A 21,260-nucleotide genomic window follows, 5' to 3' on the forward strand; every position below is an offset into this window, starting at 1 on the left:
TCAATACAGCCGATGCGAACATAACCTTGTTTCTGTCCATGCCATGTCCTAAACAGCCCACACAGGTATAAAAAACTGTCGAGAAGACAGTCTGTGATGGTGTTTGTCTTTGGCTCTTTCAATACTCGGAAGTAAACCTCGAGCGAGAAGAGTCAGATAGTTTTTACAGGATCCTATATCTTACCCAAACCAGGTCAAAATTTGCTCATGAGAATAAAAGCCAGAGCTCTATGTGGCAAGAAACACATAACTGAACTGCAAAGCCGCATTTCCTGCCCTCCCAGTTACATGAATCCGTCTAATAAAATAAAAAAAAAATAAAAAAAAAAAAATAAAAAAATAAAAAAAAGAAAAGAAAAGAATAGGATATTCCTCCCATATTATATTAAATACACTCTTGAGTTGCATATGATCCCGGAATCTCAGGCTACTATGCTTTGGAGCTGGTCATCATTTGGATGTACCCCCATTCTTCGCGTATAGAACTTGGAATTGACATGCTGTGCTGAGTACTTTTAACGCAGAAAACCACTTGCAAGCACTTAGACATTGCGAGCAGTTTATCCTCGAGTCCTGAGTAGGCAGCACAACTCAGTGGAGCGGAACAAGAACTCTGTCACCTGAATGCGCAGCTCCATGACGAACAGACATGGTTTCTAAGATGGGAGAGCGATGCCACGGATTGGAAGGAAGTCTCTAGCAACGCGAAAGAACCCGATAGTCCACAATGATGGTCAGATGATCAATGACGTACAGATGCAGTGCCATTACGTGCAGGGTGAGGTAGTTGACCGGTTCATCATAACTAAGAATGAAGGACACAGGGGAAACCCGTGAGCCCAGTAGTGGCTCCTGGAGTTTTACATATAGCCAACCGTGAAGCTGAATTATGTACTTTTTGAAAATGACTTAAAAGCACCATTTTAAAAAAGAAAATAAAAATACGATTAATATAGCATGAGGATGCAGATTCTCTTCTATTTAATGGGATTCCTTTTTTTTTGGGGAGGGGGAAGCATCTGCATGTACCCCCATATGTTCGCATTATGCCAGAGGCATCATGGAGACAGTGATAAAATTAACCGTCGCGATAATTTACTGTTTTTTGAAGAGGACCATGACGGAGAATGACGGAGATGGCTATCTCTTACTGTGCCTCCTGCGAACGAGCATAGCATGCGAGTTCTATTGACTGCTATCCAGTCAACCCAGCAGCACTTGTATGCCTTTGATGGTTATGGTTGACAGGAGGGTCATGAATGCTCAACAGGGACTGATTGTTTCTTATTGTGAATAAAATATGATAAGCAGAAGATCGAAAGCAAATTGGTGCTGCTGCTATCTGACCTACCGCGATTCGCACCTACTACTCCAGGCCTTAATGACAAGACGAGAGCAAGCCCTAGAAGAGTACGACCGAGCTCTATGCCTCATCTACAGTACTCCAATATGACACTCAAATAATATCTAGAATGTACTCTTATTATGATTGTTATATAATTAGATCGCTTTGTTCTTCTGTGCACCACAGCTTCTTAAGGTAGTGGCCTCCAAAAAGCCAAGAGCTGTTAGGTTTGATACTGCCCGACAAGGCTGAGTACTTGAAAAGAGTAGCAGAGCGATGAAAAGAAATGGCATAACCTTTTCTAGTAGTTTGAGTTAGCCGCTGATACCTTCTGTATCTACTTTCCAACATAGTTACTATATACCACCTCAATTTGAACGACTCAACGGCATATCGTAAATCAATGCAAGTCCAATACTCAGAAGAGCTCTGGTCAAGACTCTGAGCAAAATGTACATGAGAGTTTTGCCCTTTCTCTGGCGTGCTTTCCGCTTCCTTGAACCATACCCTTACAGGTAGACCAGGCTTAGAAGAGAAGAAGCAAATGTCCAAGTTGCTGAATTCGAGAATAGTATTCCAAGACGTAGGTGTGAATATATGTGTTTGGTTGTTAGGTCAGAGGCCACGTAGGCAGAGGTGGCGGGGATTCAGGTTATGTCTGCCTAAGTGAATGTCTGAGTATAAACCTGATATTCCAGTCAAAAGCCTCATTCTCTGGAAGAGTCGTGGACACGAATATGCTGCGACATCTCTAAGACAGCTTCTCCTCTGGAAGAATATATGCAGGGGACTAAGTGACGAACATTATGCTAAGATTGGTGTCTATATTCAACTGCTTCTGAGCTTAAGTAGTGGTTGTATATATTGAACGTAGTAGAAAGTTTTGAGGAGCGCTTAGGGTAATGCAACGGCTCCGGCTAGCTACTTATATATACCGTGACGGGCCAGTTCTGTTGGGCAGTCACCGGAGAATCTGGAAGACCTTGCTAACAATTAGAATACTATACCAATTGCGGAAATTTCCATCTTCACTCACTTATCCTAGCTTGCTGGTGGTCATATTCACAATAACGCACGTGATATGGCTGGGATAAAAGTTGGTGAAACATTTGGAGTCCCATTCTGCTGAATGACCATTGGTATATTGCTTTGGTCTACTTGGTGATATGTTATTCTGACAAGAACCCAGCTCAACCGAAATCTATCAAAGCCACGTTATTCTTTGCCCGTCTATTGGGACTCTTTCATTTAGAAATGCTGAGAGTCAGCCTGCCAACCATGATAGTTGGTACTTACAACCACGAACCGTCTCCATATCGCATCGGTGCAGCACTGGTCATTCAGTCACACGCTCCTCCTCCCCCACTCCACAGAAGTGAAATACTTCTGCAAGATAAGCTGGATCGTTCGCTTTCTCCCTAGAGCTATGTCTCAAGAACCCCCCTCTGCCAGGCCTTGATGGCCACAGCTTTGTTAATGTTCATCTGATTGAGGAACTGCAAACTGGCTTCCACAAAATGTCACAGGTATTTATTGTAAGATGTATGAATACCCATCATTCTTTAGGCCTACCGACAGATCAGGACATGATAGCCAAGTTCTATGACCCTCTCTACCACGACCGTGACGATGCCAACCCTTTTCGGGCAGCTGACTATGATTACTCGCACGAGCGTGCCTCATATAAGCGTTTGTCCGAGCTACAGGGCTCTGTTCTTCCCCGATTCTTCGGCTCTTACACATTCAGAACAAAGATCGGTGGTCATACTCGCCAAATTCGTTTGATTCTACTTGAACGAGTCAATGGTCTGCCCATGAGTCGCCTAGAGTCCAAGATATTCTCAACAGAGGAGCGTCAGGCTATTATGAGACAGATCATTGATGGAGAGTCTGCACTTTACGCCAAGGACGTCCGCCATGAAGACTTATGTCCACGCAATGTCTTGATTGAACGGAGTGAACTGGGAAGAGTAAGGGCCGTCATTATTGACTTGGGAAAGTCTGTTATTGGACGATCACGCAATCCTTCGAACAGTGCAGAAGAGAGCCAATGGTTTCCTGGCGTTCCAATCAGCCCACTACTTAGATGGAACATCTATTATGGATACCCTAACAGCTTTGGAGATTGGATCGACTGGCCGTGGCAGAAATGGCTTGAGGTTCAATACAAGGAGACTGAATCTACAATCACAGATGAGCAACGGCAGAGGTGGCCAGTGTATGACTGGATGCTGGAGATTACATCATTTTCATGATATGGTGGGAGATGTTTTGAGCCCATGTTGTGCCGATTTCTAGATCTCCCGGAGAGTCTAACAATTTAGCAGATATACAAGCTGTTTAGGATTATCTTTGGTGTCCCACCACTATGTTAAGCCCGATGTCCATGTGATAGCAGGCCATCTCTTTCTCAAATTAGATTGCAGTGAGCCTAGGCATCTTGTGTGTCCAATTCAGGTAGTTCCTTCCGACAAAGCAACCACCCATGGAAGTCATGAAAGCTCTTAGTCCGCGCCATCCTCTAAGTACGTACCTACTAGCATCTACGTAGCACTTGGACCGGGACATGCGGACCCAACCCTTGAATCTACTGTATGTTGACAAGCAAACAGACGACAACGAAAGGGAGATAGCAGCCCAAACCTACTACCTACCGAAACCAACCTTATTACTGTCTAGAAACAAAATGAAAGTTAGAAAAGCTCTCTTCCAAGCAAGCTGACGACATCCGTGTCACCCGGAGCTTGTGCTTGTGGTGGCTATGCTATGCGCATGTAACCAGTCGGCTAACGCAGAGCTTAGCATAGGCGGATTGACAAGTCAGGTTGATGGTATTATTTGCTTATCCGTACGGTGTAGATACTTACCCCATAAGGGTTGGGTTTTGAAATGGGGTCCAAACAAGATATGATGAGACTGTACACCATTGTGGTAGGTGCCAGGTTTTATGAAGCTTCCCTCACGGGATAATCGTGATGGTGGTGGTGCAACGGGCAAACTGATGATGTGGAATAGGATAGGACGGAGAGCTCCGCCCGGAGAATTAATATAACATGACAATAACAATACGCGGGAAAGTGTACTGCATTGCACTGCACTATTTTACAATGATAAACATATTGATAGAGGCATGATCTGATGTCACCAGGTTTGACTTGCTGTGGATGTAAGTGGAAATAGGATGCGCCGGATATGAAGTCAAAATCAGTCAAGTTCCAAGTATTCACTAGACTAACTAAGAAGGAATATTCTTCCAGACGAGGATAATAAACCCATTATTATTACCCTCCGGCTAAGCTAAAGCTAACCTTACTTCCCTGTCGACTTGCTTTTTGGTAGTATGCAAACTAGACTAGTCAGGTTCCCATACGTGGATTAGATGGATGGGGCCCTTTTTTTTGCACCGCCCCCTTCCTGCCAAGTCTTGTTTTCTTCTTTCTTCCTCTTGTTCCTCTCCAGGTAAAGTAGACTATTTACTGACGGAGAAAGTTAGGTTGGGGGTTCGGGCTGTTCCACAAATCTAGACTTGTTGGCGGGTTCTCTTCGTCATCTTGCGTGTTGTTGACAGGATATTGGTGATCTGTTTTAACATAACCGTTTGATAACTTTTATTTATCCGTCCTGTGACATTCATCACAGTTTCTCGGGTGGCATGTGGTACATGGAATATTCTTTCCCTGGCGAACCCGGCGGTTAGACCTGATGCGTAGCGTGCATTAGCTCGACTAGTCCAAACATTAATGCATCGTCATTAATTTGATGACTTCTTAGTAAGTTACTTAATTAGCGAGTTGAGCGATGAGTAGATAGATAGACAGATAGTAGTCTAGATAGATAACTAGTCTAGTTTATCGTTCTGCGCCGCCTATCTACTTGGTTGATAGTACGTGGTCCGAGTGGAGCCCCTTTCTTGGGGGTCAAGTTGGAACACTTTAAGAGGCAGGTCCAACATCAACACGATGGATAACCCCATCTGAGTAGTAAAAACCGAGAACAAGAAATACAGTGCGGCATTTGGTCCGTCTAAATACCGCTAGTGTTCTGGGGACCATCTCGTAAACGGCATTGGTAGCATTGGAGGTAGAAAGTATCTGCCTCACTGCTGGTTAATCGGGAGAAAATTGGCTGGTGATGAGTTAAGGTACGTGGATGGAGCACGTCCTGCTTCGGGTTCCATTCCCCTTAATTCTAGCTCGACCGTTAGTCTGGAGAGCGAGGGATGCACTACCGAGGTGTGGATTTTGTCTCTTCCGTCACCACTTTTCCGTTCCCTCCTCCCTTTCTAGTAAGCAACTTTTTAGTAGTATCTACTCCATAGACTCATAGTCTAGATGTCACATCGGATTTTTCTTTGCACTGAAAAAGACCTTCTGCCCCAAACAGGTCTGGAAATACAGAAACAGAAAAGAAAGGGAGCAGGACAATCATATCAATAATGGCGGGTAATAATAAAGGCCTGAAAATTAATGAAATGGGAATAATAAAATAAAATAGAATTTTCTGAAAGGGGGAAAGGTGGGAAAAAATCAAATCAAAAGACTTTCGATGACGGGGTCGAGAATGAGGCAGTGCAAAAGTGAACCGACGAGTTACGTTACAGCTTTGGGCGAGTCGGAGCTCTGCAGAGGTCATTGGGCCCGTTAAACAATTCCCCCCCAAGAAACCAAACACCCCCAGCGCCCTGTTTTGGTGGCAAGGAGGTCGCCTCAATCCGTGGATGTTCCCGTTAGAGGTCAGAAAAAGGAAGAGAATGATTGAAAGGCGCTCTCCCTTTATATGGATGGAGGTTTCCCTGAAGATCGATAAACCAGGTGCCCTGACGAAGCAGAACCATCAAACATGGGGTAGATAGTAGTCAGCCATCGGGCAATTGGCAGCTTTTCTTCTGCAAACAAACAGCTTTCGTTTCCCAAACTTACCACATCACTCGATCTGGACCAACCGGTGGGTCCATAGTGGGGCAGCTAGCCGTAGTGATTGGTCCTTTGCAGGATAGGTGCAGGGTCTACCACCGAATCATGCTGTAGTCGGTAAGTAGGTACCTTACCTGACAGTACAACTGCGCCTGCCATTCCTCTTTCTTTACTTCCATGATCTCAGTCCCTCTATCAATCGTTCTATCCACCCAACTTCATGATGTGTCGTTGTTCTGCTTGATTCCCCAATTCTCCCTCCCCCATTCATTCTCCCTTTCTCCTCCACTTGACTTTCTCTTGCCCTTAATCCCTCTTTGTCTTCGCTTCATTCCGTAATTTACCTCCATTGGTTCTGTGCTCCTTACGCCGACACAAGTGAGGTGCGGTCGCTTGGTTGTCGGTTTCCCCCCCAATTCCCCTCAACGCAAATCGTCTGTCCATTCGCTGGCTTTCAAGTAATACCTCGTCGCTGATAAGCCCTTCTAGCACTGGCAGTGCTTTTAATCCGTTTACACTTTGCCGGGATTTGGTCCCACCATCGGGTCGCGTTTCGATAATTGTCACCTCCGGATGTGCTTCTGATACGACGTTACTACGTGGTGTGGACTCTCTGGTGCTGGCAAAGCTTGTCAACCTTCATATTCCACCGTTGTCCTTCCCTCCTTTTCGCTTCATTAGTCGCCTGTTTCCCGTCTTCTCTCGTGCTTCTCTCGAATCGCTGTTCAATCGATGTGGACGTTCCTTACTCCCACGGCCAGTTCCGCGCATTCGTCTGTTTAATCCGCAGCGCCAGTTCTTAGTGTAGCTAGAACACATGGGATATAATACTCGCGCATTCCTCTTCGGTGTCCGCTATTGAGCTTAATCGGTTGCTACTTGCCTCTGGAATGATACCCACTTCTCTTGCGTCTGGATCCGACATTTTATGATACGGCGCTGTTCAATTGTTCTGCTCCTTTTGGAGCCGCATTCCTATTGACGTCTAGTATCCTGTTCCGTTGCCATCGCTCCCAAGACCCACTCATCTCCGGTTGTTTCACCCCTTGGAAATATCATGCCGGATTCCAAATCGGATGGCCATGATGCTAGGCAGTCAGGGTCGACTCCCCTGCGACGGGAGCGGGCCCCGACTATCACCATCGATACGTCGGCTGTAACGTCCTCAACCGACCAGCAAGAACCCCCGCAACAGATACTTCCTACCCCATCCCACCCCTCCTTACAAGTGTCTACCGAAAATGTTGATGCGCATGATATGAGCGCGCTCTTGAGCAGTGGGGGTGTCTCGCCATCGTCAGTCCGCTCTTTTGCGTCATCTGAGAACCGGGACTACGAGAGTCGTCCTACATCCCCGCACAATATCTCCTCTCCCGCCTCGAAAATGACGGAGAACATGTCGAATTCGAATTATCTGGCTGTCCCCGGCACCAGGTCTCGCGGTAACTCGTTGGAATCTGAGGACTCGAATAATTCGTATACCAGCTCGTACGGGGGAGATACCTATGTTCCCACAGCATCTCACGGCTCGCGCACCGATTTGACCCAGAACACGATAATCTCCGATGAGGATGCCCTCAAGCCGGATCCGGGGCGAGAGGCCGAGTTTGAGGTGGAAGACAACAAATTTGCATTTGCGCCTGGCCATCTGAACAAGCTATTGAACCCTAAGAGCCTGGGGGCATTTCATGCGTTGGGAGGGTTGCGTGGAATCGAAAAAGGACTTCGAACCGACGCGCGGAGTGGTCTGAGTTTGGATGAGGGAGACCTGGATGGTACAGTGAGCTTTGAGGATGCCACCAGCACGCAAACGTCCGAATCACTGCCAAAGAACGCTTCCTCGACGCCAATGAGCCCTCCCAGAACCGACACGGGCTCGTCGAAACATGTCGAAAATGCCTTTGGGGATCGAAGCCGCGTCTATGGGAGGAACAAGCTTCCTGAAAGGAAGGCGAAGAGTTTTCTGGAGCTGGCTTGGATTGCATACAACGACAAGGTTCTGATTCTGCTTACGATAGCTGCAATCATATCTCTCGCCCTTGGAATCTATCAGTCTGTGACGGCAACGGGGAAGGAAGCACGTGTGCAATGGGTAGAGGGCGTGGCTATCATTGTTGCCATCCTAATCGTGGTCGTTGTGGGTGCCGCTAACGACTGGCAAAAGGAACGCCAGTTCGTCAAGTTGAACAAGAAAAAAGATGATCGACTGGTGAAAGTGGTCCGTTCCGGGAAAACAGCAGAGATCTCCATTCACGACATTCTCGTGGGTGACGTTATGCATCTTGAACCCGGTGATCTTATTCCAGTTGACGGTATATTTATTACTGGCCACAATGTCAAATGCGATGAATCCTCTGCGACCGGCGAGTCGGATGTGTTACGCAAGACTCCTGCTCACGATGTCTATCGGGCGATCGAGCAACACGAAAACGTCTCGAAGCAGGACCCGTTCATCGTATCTGGTGCCAAAGTCTCTGAAGGTGTAGGGACGTTCTTGGTTACAGCAGTCGGTGTTAATTCGACATACGGAAAGACCATGATGTCTCTTCAGGATGAAGGGCAGACCACTCCGCTACAATCGAAGCTAAACGTGCTCGCAGAGTACATTGCAAAGCTTGGTCTTGCTTCCGGATTACTCCTGTTCGTCGTGCTTTTCATCAAGTTCCTTGCGCAGTTGAAAGATATGGGCGGCGCATCTGAGAAAGGACAAGCTTTCCTGCAGATCTTCATTGTTGCTGTGACCGTCATCGTTGTTGCTGTCCCAGAAGGTCTTCCTCTGGCTGTCACCCTGGCGCTCGCCTTTGCAACGACCCGAATGCTCAAGGACAATAACCTTGTACGTCTGTTGAGAGCCTGTGAAACTATGGGTAATGCCACCACGATCTGCTCCGATAAAACAGGTACCCTGACGGAAAACAAAATGACCGCCGTCGCGGCTACTCTGGGAAAGAATCTAAGATTTGGAGACAAGTCCACCGAAACCTCTAGTCGTCCAGACGGCGACCGGGGTCGCGACCCTGCGACTACTCTTTCTCCCTCCGAGTTCGCATCCAGCCTTTCTGCACCGGCCAAAGACCTTTTGATCCAGTCGATTGTATATAACTCCACGGCATTCGAAGGGGAGCAAGACGGTGTAATGACTTTCATCGGTTCGAAGACGGAAACTGCCCTTCTGGGATTTGCGCGTACGTATCTCGGCCTAGGGTCACTCAGCGAGGCTCGGGACAACGCAAATCTTGCTCAGATGGTGCCATTTGACTCCGGACGAAAGTGTATGGCGGTGGTCGTCAAGATGGAAAATGGTAAATACAGAATGCTGGTCAAAGGTGCATCCGAAATTCTGGTTGCGAGATCCACTCGTATTGTTCACAACGCTACCCAGGACTTGTCAGAAGGGCCCATGTCGGATCAAGACCGGTCTAACCTGGACAATTTGATCAACCGTTATGCATCTCATTCGTTACGAACTATTGGTCTGGTGTACCGGGACTTCGATCAATGGCCACCCCGTGGGGCTCCTACTCAGGAGGAGGATCGTTCGCTCGCTGTTTTCGATGCAGTCTTCAAGGATATGATTTTGTTGGGCGTCTTTGGTATCCAGGATCCCTTGCGACCGGGTGTGACCGAGTCCGTCCACCAGTGTCAACGTGCAGGTGTCTTTGTGCGTATGGTGACTGGTGACAACATCATGACTGCGAAAGCTATCGCCCAAGAATGCGGTATCTTCACTCCTGGGGGCATTGCTATTGAGGGCCCCAAGTTCCGTCAGTTAAGCAGCCGTCAGATGACGCAAATCATCCCGCGGCTACAGGTTCTGGCCAGGTCAAGCCCCGACGACAAGAAAATTCTGGTTACTCAACTCAAAAAGCTGGGTGAAACGGTGGCTGTGACAGGCGACGGTACGAACGATGCACAGGCTCTCAAGACAGCTGATGTTGGCTTTTCTATGGGGATTTCTGGCACTGAAGTTGCTAAAGAAGCGTCCGATATCATCCTTATGGACGACAACTTCACCTCGATTATCAAGGCTATGGCTTGGGGTAGGACAGTCAATGATGCTGTCAAGAAATTTCTTCAAGTATGTTTTTGTATGATTCCGTGTTTCTCAAGCAAAGCTAACAGAGCTGTAGTTCCAACTTACTGTCAACGTTACTGCCGTGATCCTCACTTTTGTTTCCGCAGTAGCGAGTGGAGATGAGGAATCTGTCCTGACAGCAGTTCAGCTTCTCTGGGTCAACCTTATCATGGATACTTTTGCGGCCCTTGCCTTGGCTACGGATCCCCCCTCACCTCATGTTCTCGACCGTCGACCTGATCCTAAATCGGCGCCGTTGATCAATTTGACTATGTGGAAGATGATTATCGGACAGAGTATCTATCAGTTGGTCGTCACGCTGGTTCTGAACTTCGCGGGACAATCGATCTTTCACTACAAAACGGCAGACGACCTCGACCGGCTTGAGACGATGGTGTTCAACACGTTTGTTTTGATGCAGATCTTCAACCAGTGGAACTGTCGCCGACTCGACAACAACTTCAACATCTTCGAGGGCATGTGGCGAAACTTCTGGTTCATGGGGATTCAATTCATCATTATTGGTGGACAAATCCTCATCATCTTCGTTGGTGGACAGGCGTTCTCTGTCAAGCGACTCAATGGAGCTCAGTGGGGTGTTTCGCTGGTTCTAGGCGTAATCTCGCTGCCGGTAGCCGTGATCATCCGATTGATACCTGATGAGTTTATTAGCAGGCTCATCCCTCGGTTCTGGCAGCGCAAGAAGGGCCCCGAGCTACTGGTATCCGACGAGGACCGGCGGTTTGAGTGGAACCCTGCGCTCGAGGAGATCCGGGATCAGTTGAAGTTCCTCAAGACGGTTCGCGGAGGTCGGTTGAGGCATCTCAAGCACAAGTTGCAACATCCAGAAGAACTCCTCCCAAGATCACGAAGCGGGTCACGGTCCAGAGAAAACTCGATTCCGGGTACTCCTGTTGGCGAACACAGCGACAGCACCCCGACACAGCCTCCTACTCCCGATTCCCGCTCTAGACGACGCACTCGGTCCCGCTCGAATTCAGCCTTCGGGCCTGCTGCTGCTATGGCCGGTGTGGTTGCGGGAAGTATTGCGGGCTGGTCTCCAATCGAGCGGGCACCAGGTGACGGAGAGGCTTTCAAGGTCCAGACGGACAGCCCTCATGGGGGCCTGGATAAGCAGAAAGGCATTGAAATTCACCCCGATACTGCCGCTGATGACCGTATTCTGGGAGATTACCAGACCACCTCGAAGACCCCTCCGAGCCAGAACCCAGGACTTCTCCCGCACTTTGAATACGCACCTCCGGAGCGTGCTCCATCCCACCGGAGCCAGAGGTCTACGTCTCGGCTGTCGCGATCTAGCCAGAGCCAGGCGTGATCGCAACCATCCTCTTCTTCCCAACTCCTTCCAGCCCTGTATACTTACCACCTGCTCTCTCTTTGTTCGCTCAAGTCCTTGCTTGTGATTTAAATCCTTTCATGCTAGATGTTACTGCGCTTTGTGATTTTACGTGCCGATTCGTTGCTTTTCTGGGACTCGATTAGCCTTGTGCGGAATACTGTGTTTTTAATATCCTGGGGCGGGGTTGGCGTATGTGATTCAAAAGGTGTATTCGTTCGCGGCTGTTTGCTTTCTAGACACTTCTCGCATAGGGATACGGACCTGGTCAAAAGGGGTCGGTTGCTTGCTTTACTCTATTTATTAGTCTCTCTCTGTACATAGCACTTCTTGCCTCGCCTGAAGGTAGACTCGGGTTGAGAAAATACAGTCAATCTCGAAAAATCCCTATCATGAGCATATTTGTTTATGAACTTATTCCATAACCACAACAACACGCTACCACACCGACGTAGCCCAGTAAAGCCCAGATTCGCAATTACTAGTAGTTCACCTCTTCTATAGATGATTGATAAATTATTCTGATCATGAACTAACCGAATTAGGCATGTTACTGCTTCCCGCGGAGATGGCCTATCACCATGTGACTTTTCCGCTTATCGCGGGATTCTCCGCAGCGGCGATGGAGAAGTACTTCTACTGGTACTACTGCCCTTGCTTTTTCTTTTGTTCTTCCTCATCTCAATTCCTCAAATTCCTTCTTCTCTCGCAGCAATTGTTCATCATGTCTGCTGTACGTTCCGTGAGAAAAGGTCTTCACCTTCTGGGCTCGAGCTCGCTCGCTCGCCCCGCCTCTGTCGCTGTCAATGGCGCATCTCTCCTCCCGCGGCAGCTGGCAGCTTCTCCGCGCGCTCTCCGCCCCGCGGCCAGCTCTATTGCTGCTGCTCGTCCCCTTCCCCGAGTGACTTCGCTGTCTGCTCAAGGAGGTGTTCGATATGCCTCGTCAGCTGCTCCTTCAGGCCCAGTGAAGAAAACTCAGCTGTATGACCTTCACTTGGCCCGGGGTGCCAAAATGGTCCCCTTTGCGGGGTACTCCATGCCCTTGCAGTATTCCGACCTCAGTCATGTCGAGAGCCACAAGTGGACTCGGGAAAAGGCCAGTCTCTTCGATGTGAGCCATATGTGCGTATACCTCTTTCGTCTACTGCCCAGGGCCTTCTCAATTGACCAACTACAGGGTTCAACATCAGCTCAGCGGCCCCGGCGCTCTTGACCTCCTCATGAAGGTCACCCCCTCCTCCCTCGACAAGCTCAACCACAACCAATCCACTCTCTCTTGTCTCCTGGAGGATGGGACTGGTGGCATCGTCGATGACACTGTCATCACTCGTCGTACCGACGACTCCTTCTACTTCGTGACCAACGCTGGTCGTCGCACGGAGGACTTGGCCTTCCTGCAAGCCGAGATCGACACCTACAAGCAAGCCCACGGCGCCGACAGCCTGAAGTGGGAGATCCTCGAGGACCGCGCCCTAGTCGCCCTCCAGGGTCCTAAGGCTGCCTCTGTCCTTCAATCCCTCGTCACCCCCGACGGCGCCACCTCCGACCTCTCCACCCTCTACTTTGGTAACTGCCGGGAGCTGCACCTCACCTTCCCCGACGGCACCACCACCCCGCAGCCCCTCCTCGTCTCCCGCACCGGCTACACCGGCGAAGACGGCTTCGAGATCTCCATCCCCACTGCCAGTGACGCCACCCTACCTGCTCGCGTCACCGAGCTCTTCCTCTCCAACCCCGACGAAGTCCGTCTCGCCGGTCTTGCCGCGCGCGACTCCCTCCGTCTCGAAGCCGGAATGTGTCTCTACGGAAGCGACATCTCAACCTCCCAAACCCCTCCCGGCGCCTCCCTCACCTGGCTCGTAGGCAAGGAGCGTCGTGACCCCGCCACCGCCAACTTCAACGGCGCCTCCACCATCCTCCCCCAGGTCGCCTCCCCCAAGACCCTCTCCCAGCGCCGTGTTGGATTCACCGTCGAGAAGGGCTCTCCTGCCCGTGAGGGCGCCATCATCGTCGATCTGAACGACGAGTCCCGCACCCAGATCGGCGTCATCACCTCTGGCCTTCCCAGCCCTACTCTGGGCGGCACTAACATTGCCATGGGCTACATCAAGAACGGACTGCACAAGAAGGGCACTGAGGTTGGCGTCCTGGTAAGGAACAAGCTCCGCAAGGCTACGGTTACGGGTATGCCTTGGGTTGAGAGCAAGTTCTATCGCCCTAAGGCTTAAACCCCTTTCCTTTAGGTCGGTTTTATTGGCTTGGATGTGGATGGACGGGGTGATATAGGAGTGGGTGTTTGGCTTGGTTTTCAACAATAGATTCCCCCCTGATGATGATTCTCGATGGCTTGATGTTTGACGTCATTGTTTGTACATAGATTCTGATGATTCATCTTTTTCTTTTTCCTTCCTTTTTCCTTTTGGGTCTCACTTTGGGACCAGCAATGGGTTCAACCCTGTCGTGATGGCTGCTCCGTTTGTCGGCGAATGCCAGATTGTGAGATGTGATACAATTTTAAAAGTCCCAATATTCCCTCCCAATCAGGTGTAATGCAGCACGTACTTCTATCTTTTTAATAAAAGTGTGATATGTAGGACAAATCACAAAGTATCCAATCTTACCTAGTGCTAGGTATTATAAATTACGAAGTTTATGTCTTCTGCTTCTGGCCCTGCAAGAAAAAGAAAAGGACAAACCCCAGGTCAAATTGATAGGTAAGAAGAAGAAGAAGAAGAAGAAGAAGAAAGGTACACCCGCCTCTCTGACTAACCCCAGTACCTAGTTCCTACACTGTAAGAATATTATCTCAGTGCCACAGCATCCCCTCCCCTCAACCATCCACCCCAACCACCCTCCCCGTCGACGACAACGACGGCGGCAAATCCCCCACCCCAGTCCCCCACTCACTCTCATTCCTCCCCAACACGAGCACCAGCTCCTGTCCCTGAGTGAAAAACTCATGACCCACATAACTCTTCGTATACGGCTGGCCATTCAGCGTCGCCGACTGAACATAGATATTCTGATAGGTGGGGTCAAAGTTGACTGTCTTCACGGTAGCCGTCTTGCCCGTCAACGGGGAGGTGATCTGGACGGTTTCAAAGAACGGCGCTGTGATAAGGTAGACGTTTTGCCCGGGGTTCGGAAACAGACCCATCATGGTCATGGCGACGAAGGAGCCCATGGCTCCTGAGTCGTCGTTGCCGGGGAGGCCTGTCGGCGTGGGGTTGAAGTACCGTGGGATGTAGTAGTGGGCGCGCGCGGTGGATTTGCCCGGCCGGTTGGCGTAGTGGTATTGGAAGACGGTGAGGAAGGCGGGCTCGTTGCCGATGTAGGTTATGCCCTGGTCGTGGAGGTAGTCGAGGCGGCGGGTGAATTGGGTTGGGCCGCCGAGGAGGGTGATGAGGGTGGACATGTCGTGGGGGACGAAGCTGGTGGGGTTGGTGGTGGTTAGTTGGGGGGTTGGTTCTAGGTGGATTGGGGATGGGGGCATACAATTGGTATTCCCAGATGCTGGACTCGAAGGTCTCGGCTCCGTTGTTTTGTAAGGAGCAGGATCGTCCGCTTGTGTCGATGTTGGAACACGTTAATGGGTCCTGGATGGTATACAAGTTAGTTCGGTTTGGGGGGTAGAGGTGGATTGGAGGAGTTACTGACTTGAGATCCCCAGGTTCCATTAAGGTACTTGGGCTGGAAGAAGCCCTGAAAGCCTGTGTCAGTGCCGTTGAGATACGAGGTTTGGTCTGCTCGGAAGAGGTTCTGCCAGTATTGCGACCTTCCCTCGTACTTTTCGGCATCGCCGGTTTTGTTCATGGCCCGAGCCATTTGGGCGATAGTGAAGTCATTGTAAGAGTATTCCAATGTGCGGGAAATGCTCCGAGTTAGGGTACCAAAGCCGATGTAATCGAAATCCTCGACGGGGATGTAGTTCAACGCCTTCCAGCTCATTAGTCCACCGCGTCCCTCGTTTGACCAATCATATGGTTCTTCCTCAGCGTCTTTCACTACAGCTGCATAGCCTGCATCCCAGTCGATGCCGTCTGAGATGCCTTTGGCGTATGCGTCAGCCAGAATGACGTCGGCGTTCGAGCCACCCTGCGTGTAGCCTAAGTGGGTTAGATTCAGATATTGCTGGATAGGGGTGATACATACCTTTGCAAAGCGACATACGGCAATCTGGAAGCCATCCTAGATGCCGCTGTGTATCGATTAATGAGCGGATTATGCGAGTGAGTGAAGCCGGATCGAAGATTGTGAGAAACGGCATCTGGGACCGGAACGAGTCCCACAGGCTGCAGAGATCAGCATTGAACAGATTATTCCGGGGTCACACTACATACCAGTAGAACGAGTCAAAGTAGGGCTCGGAGCTGTCCCACAACGGGTTCTCTCCTGTATAGTCTTGTGGGTTGACCATGGTCCGGTAGATCCCGCTGTAAAAGTTGGTAAGCATACTCGAGTTGATGCCATTACGCGACACGCGGATCGGAGCCATCTTCTCTGTCCACATGTTCACAGCTGCAGTTTGAGTCTTGTTGAAGTCAAAGTCGGGGATTTCCGCTTCTGCATTCTGACATGCCTGGTCGCTGCTGATGAAGCTCAATCCCACGCGCGCATGGATCACATTGTCCGCGGACGAATTGAATCGGATAAAGGCGCCACCCTGAGAATTGTCAATATGACATACATGTTAATCGAGGCATACGTTACGAACCGGCAGCGGGTATCCATTGATGCTCCGTGATATGGTAAGGTTTTTGACATCTACGCTGGCCCGTGCATCAACGAAGATGCCATTATCTCGTATATCACCTGCACCATGGTAGTCGGCGCAGAAGTACGGCACATAGGAGCCGCTTCCAAAGCTGGGAAGAAAGCGTGCATGGCCGGTCATGCGTCCTGTGGTAGGATCTACGGAAATAGTGCCATTGTCCTGGCGAGTATCCGACAAGTCGGACAGATCTAAGAGGATCAAAGGGCTCGACGGCTTGTCGACCGGAAATTGAAAGCGAAAAAGAGCCGTATGATGAGCGGTTGTCATGTCCACATGGATACCTGAGCTCATGTTTAGCCCAAAGTACCCGGGACTAGACTTGACTGAACCAGAGTCGTAGGAGGTCGTCCGGTCCTTCTTGGGATAAGCGCAGCCATTGACATCGTCGTCTTTGCAGGTCACGTACGGGAAGAGAGGGAAAACACCCAAAGATGGCTGGCCCCCAGTCCCCGAATCATGCATGCTAGAAAACCCGGTAATACTACTGCCATCGTAGGCGAAGCCTCCCTGATTATTGACCGAGTCCGTATCGGCGACAGCCTTGGCCATGCCGTATGGGATCGTTGCGCCCGCGAAGACATTACCTGAAAACCACGGCGGTCAGAATTTTGCCCTAAACATAGCTATTACGGGGTAAACCTCGTGCATACCTCCATTAGCACTTCCAATCAGAGGATTGATGTATTGTAGAACATCATAGTCGTCGACCGACGCGGAAGAGTTGGCGCAACCTGCAATGCAGGGGAGGGCTACGGACACAACCAAATGCTTCCAATTAATCATGTCGGCGATAAATGATTGAGCAAGGGAATGACAGAAGCGAGTGACGGGCGTGGTATATGTTTACACGATTAGACTGGTATGCTGACATGGCCATCAAGGGAGACAGGAATGAGACCATATCCCCACGAGAAGGAGGGGGGAGGGGAGTATCATCGACATCCTCAAGCATGAAGAGCAATCTCATGCCCCTGATATAAATTATTGACAAGGGCTATCGCTGCAATGTAACCTTTGTGGCGGCCGTATGACCAGTCTGAAGCACGATGATCGTGCAGGCAAGCGTTTTTAGCGTCTCTCCCTGGCATGAAGCGGAAGGGTCATCTGTACAACAGAGAGGTCTGAGTCCCGCGGGAAGCTGGGTCAGTTGCTTTTACTATCTACATGAAGCGCTACCAAGCATGATTTCTGAACCAGCATCGAAATGTGATGGAGACAGCATGGTGGAGCAAGCTGATCGACGAGACGAAGGAAGAGGAAGAGCAGGAGAGAAGGCAGATAAGATGCGGAGGCGGAGTTATTGATCGGGAAGGATTGTCAGATTTACCGAATTGAAGGACAGACCATTTAAACCCAACTTACCCCTATATTTTATAAGGGGAATCTGGAAAGTGATTTCAGTTTCTCTCGCCATCAGGGCTAGTACTGCCTCCTATTCTCCCCGACTCTTACAATGGACAATGAGGAAGTTGCAAAAGTCAATTGCAGGGCCCCTTGCAAGAGCAGCCGAGGTTCCAACGCAGTGCCGCCCCGCCCGACGCCAATCAACGGAGCCTCGACCGATTTTCACGATGTGGAAATCCATGGGACTTCCTCCTGGGAAAATGAACAGGGCGAGGGCAATTTGAATATTTCTGCTGGAACTGGTTTTGAATGGCGCCGCAAAAGCAAAACAACATCGAGGCTCTGCTGATCTGATCGAGGGGCTCCTTTGCGCTTTACCCCCCAAGTCCATTCATTCCATTCGACTCTCCTTTTTCTGTTCTTCCTATAAGAACCTAAGAAACTCTCTCGTTCCATCTCCAGTGTCAGAGAGAGTCCACAATCGTCGCCATGCCGCCGGTCCCAACAATGCTAGGCTCCACTATCATGGCCAGAGCTGTTGCTCATGCTCTGCCTCTGTCGCGTTTGCCTCCCACCTTTTCTGCTCTGTGCCGAGGCATTTCCCTATCCCAGTCTCTTGCACACAGAGTTTATTCCACTGCTTCTGCAGGTATGTGTGCCCCCCTTCCTTGCACAACACTTTATGCGTTGAATAGCGTTCAGACTATATAAAAGCACTTACTCAGAATCAAGTGCCCTAACTAATCACAATCAAACTCACAGAGGCCGCATCCCTCCCCTCACAAGCACCTCCGACTCGCTCCCGCTTTCGCCGCTTCGTCGGATTCACCACTCTAGCAGTCGTCGCTTTCACTGCTGGCTTGACCTACCAAACCTCCAAATCTGTGTCGCGCATGATGACGCTCAGTCTAGCTACCGATGAGGAGACTCTCTCCGCCTTCGTCCCTCACGATGAGTTCTCCAAGGAGGTCAACGACTATATCCGCAACCACCCTCTGGCCGTGTCGCTGCGCAACGATCCTGCTTTCACCGAGTCCCGCCCACACATGAAGATACCGGAGAAGCTGCGCGCGCGCACTCTCACAGGCGGCACACTCGCTGGACCGGACAAGATCGTGGCTCCCCCGCTAGTATTCTGTGAAGAGGGCGGAAAGAGCTTGGTCTCGATTTTCTACCTCGGACCCAACCTTTGCGGTCACCCGGGAATTGTGCACGGTGGATTGCTGGCCACATTGCTGGATGAGGCCATGGGACGATGCTGCTTTCCTGCTCTGCCGAATAATGTGGGTGTGACCGCCAACTTGAACTTGGATTATCGCAAACCCGCCATGGCCGGCAACTATGCCGTTTTGCGGGCGGAGACTGTCAAGGTCGAGGGTCGGAAGGCCTGGGTGGAAGGTCGCATTGAGACTCTTCCCGAGGACGGAAAGGAACCGGTTGTGCTCGTGGAGGCCAAGGCCTTGTTTATTGAGCCCAAGCAGGCCGCGGTAGGTTCAGATGATCGAATCATGATGCAAGACGAGGCTAATCAGACATGCAGGCTATGTCGACTCTCTACAACATGACCAAATAATTGGCACCCATCTGATTTCGATTTGATCTATAAATATTGGATACTTCTTGAGAGTCATTGCGACTCGAACATTTAACAGGCGTATAGATGGTTGGAGAGCTACATTTGGATTGTACATATAGATAACTTTTGTTCAGTATACTATACCTATTCTAGATTGTGATTTTGATTTACAAACCCAGAGCACGAGAAGAAAAGGGTCACAGTAGCTGCCGTTGTGGCCTTACCGTATAGGCATGGGGCTACAGCCCACGTTATGAAGACAGCGTGGAATTGCTATGATCATTGTCGCACAGGCGTCAACCTGACTAATGCATAACTTGTTACCGAATGGATATTCAGGTCCAGAGGATTGCAGATCCATGTTTACTTCCAATAGAGTTTCACGATCTGGAGGTTGCATTTGACGTCACACTCACGCCAGCTTGTGAACATCCCCAAAACAACACCAGCTGCTCACTACGAAGTATCAACATCCAGCATCATACTACTTCGACTGGCGCAATAATCCACGATGGCTAAAAGCATCACTATTGATCCCAATGACCTCCAGCCCCCGACAAGACACTCTCCGACCTCTGACAACCCTTCATCGAAGCTTCCCCCAGCCAAAGAAAGCAGGGTCCATCCCTCCAAACCAGGCGGGGAGAATGCGTCGATATACTTCGTTGGCACTGCAACGACGATCATGCGCGTGAATCCTTGCTAAATATAATATCAAGCTATGAACTAACAAAATGATGCAGACAATGGCACGGAATCCGCATCATGACTGATGTATGTACCACATGCGCCAATCCGGAAGTCTAGACAGATGCGGGAGATATCACTAGGATGCTAACTAACTAGCTCAGCCCAACTTCCTTCACGCAGGGGACCACGTCCATCTCGGCCCTGGGGTATCCTCGACTCGAAAGACGAATCCGGCTGTAGACCTGGAAGAGCTACCGCGGATCGACTTGGTGCTTCTATCTCATTATCATGGGTAGACATCCATCTTCACATAAGAATGGATTGGACAAGAAAGAGGCTGATGAACGAAATTGTAGCGATCACTTCGATCAGAAAGTCGAAGCCTCCCTTCGTCGTGACCTTCCCATCGTTACGACACCCCATGCCAAATCCATTCTGACTTCAAAAGGAGAAGACTCGTTCACGAGAGTATCCAGCGTGGAGGTATACGAGCAGCTTACAGTCGATATCAAACACAACCAGAATGACGCACAGCGACAGCGACGGCCCAAGCTCCGGATAACCGGTATGCCAGGGAAACATATCCCGGTTGGAAAGCCGTTAGAGAAGCTGAATGAGCTGGTTGGGGCGGTATGTTATTTCCTCCACGTATAATCTAGCCTGACAGACATTGATTATTACGATGGAATAGATCCCGCCTACAAACGGATGGATGCTCGAGCTAGGCTACGGTGACAACAACGACAACGCAGACAGTTTCACCTCCGGTTATAGAATCTACATCTCAGGGGACACGCTCATGTTCGATGATCTCAAAGAGATTCCCCGTCGGTATGCAGGACAACCGATCGACCTGATGCTGGTTCATCTAGGTGGCACGACAGTACCCTCGCCGTCCATGTTGCCATTAGCGATGATGGTAACCATGGACGCGAAACAGGGAGTGGAACTGATCAAGTTGATTCGACCACAGGTGACTATCCCCATTCATTATGATGACTATGACGTGTTTGCAAGCTCGTTGGATGATTTCCGGGCGCAAGTACAGGCCGCTGGGTTGGATGGGGAGGTTGTGTATCTGGACCGGGGAGACGAGTATCAGTTTCGTGTCTTGTAGGATAAGAACAATTGAATGGATGGAGGGATGGATGGCAAGAGGCAAAAAGAACTTAGTTCACATCTCAAC

General features: G+C 49.8%; 6 protein-coding genes across 6 annotated transcripts; 5 read left to right on the plus strand and 1 right to left on the minus strand.

The window, feature by feature from the left end:
• Nucleotides 1–2,931: 2,931 nt before the first annotated feature.
• On the plus strand, nt 2,932–3,600 carry AtWU_08860 (glycosyl hydrolase 92 family protein; the record flags this gene model as incomplete). The annotated part of the gene is made up of 1 exon (XM_035503968.1): nt 2,932–3,600. The coding sequence occupies one exon, from the start codon at nt 2,932–2,934 to the stop codon at nt 3,598–3,600; it is 669 nt and encodes a 222-aa protein (XP_035359861.1).
• Nucleotides 3,601–7,315: 3,715 nt separating this feature from the next.
• On the plus strand, nt 7,316–11,669 carry pmcA (putative P-type calcium ATPase; the record flags this gene model as incomplete). The annotated part of the gene is made up of 2 exons (XM_035503969.1): nt 7,316–10,336; nt 10,389–11,669. 2 exons carry the CDS (start codon nt 7,316–7,318, stop codon nt 11,667–11,669), a joined length of 4,302 nt encoding a protein of 1,433 aa, XP_035359862.1.
• A 745-nt stretch (nt 11,670–12,414) lies between these two features.
• Nucleotides 12,415–13,918, plus strand: AtWU_08862 (glycine decarboxylase subunit T; the record flags this gene model as incomplete). The annotated part of the gene is made up of 2 exons (XM_035503970.1): nt 12,415–12,812; nt 12,868–13,918. The coding sequence occupies 2 exons, from the start codon at nt 12,415–12,417 to the stop codon at nt 13,916–13,918; spliced, it is 1,449 nt and encodes a 482-aa protein (XP_035359863.1).
• A 602-nt stretch (nt 13,919–14,520) lies between these two features.
• Nucleotides 14,521–17,247, minus strand: AtWU_08863 (glycoside hydrolase family 92 protein; the record flags this gene model as incomplete). Its single annotated transcript, XM_035503971.1, has 7 exons — nt 14,521–15,121; nt 15,186–15,286; nt 15,348–15,796; nt 15,843–15,982; nt 16,031–16,353; nt 16,405–17,048; nt 17,115–17,247. The coding sequence occupies 7 exons, from the start codon at nt 17,245–17,247 to the stop codon at nt 14,521–14,523; spliced, it is 2,391 nt and encodes a 796-aa protein (XP_035359864.1).
• A 1,050-nt stretch (nt 17,248–18,297) lies between these two features.
• AtWU_08864 (PaaI family thioesterase) lies at nt 18,298–19,381 on the plus strand (the record flags this gene model as incomplete). Its single annotated transcript, XM_035503972.1, has 3 exons — nt 18,298–18,457; nt 18,571–19,295; nt 19,349–19,381. The coding sequence occupies 3 exons, from the start codon at nt 18,298–18,300 to the stop codon at nt 19,379–19,381; spliced, it is 918 nt and encodes a 305-aa protein (XP_035359865.1).
• A 514-nt stretch (nt 19,382–19,895) lies between these two features.
• Nucleotides 19,896–21,191, plus strand: AtWU_08865 (MBL fold metallo-hydrolase; the record flags this gene model as incomplete). Its single annotated transcript, XM_035503973.1, has 5 exons — nt 19,896–20,071; nt 20,128–20,158; nt 20,236–20,366; nt 20,431–20,704; nt 20,766–21,191. The coding sequence occupies 5 exons, from the start codon at nt 19,896–19,898 to the stop codon at nt 21,189–21,191; spliced, it is 1,038 nt and encodes a 345-aa protein (XP_035359866.1).
• Between the last annotated feature and the right edge of the window lie 69 nt (nt 21,192–21,260).

This window comes from Aspergillus tubingensis (assembly GCF_013340325.1).
Source record: "Aspergillus tubingensis WU-2223L DNA, scaffold_9, whole genome shotgun sequence".
In the NCBI taxonomy this organism is placed as follows: Eukaryota; Fungi; Ascomycota; class Eurotiomycetes; order Eurotiales; family Aspergillaceae; genus Aspergillus; species Aspergillus tubingensis.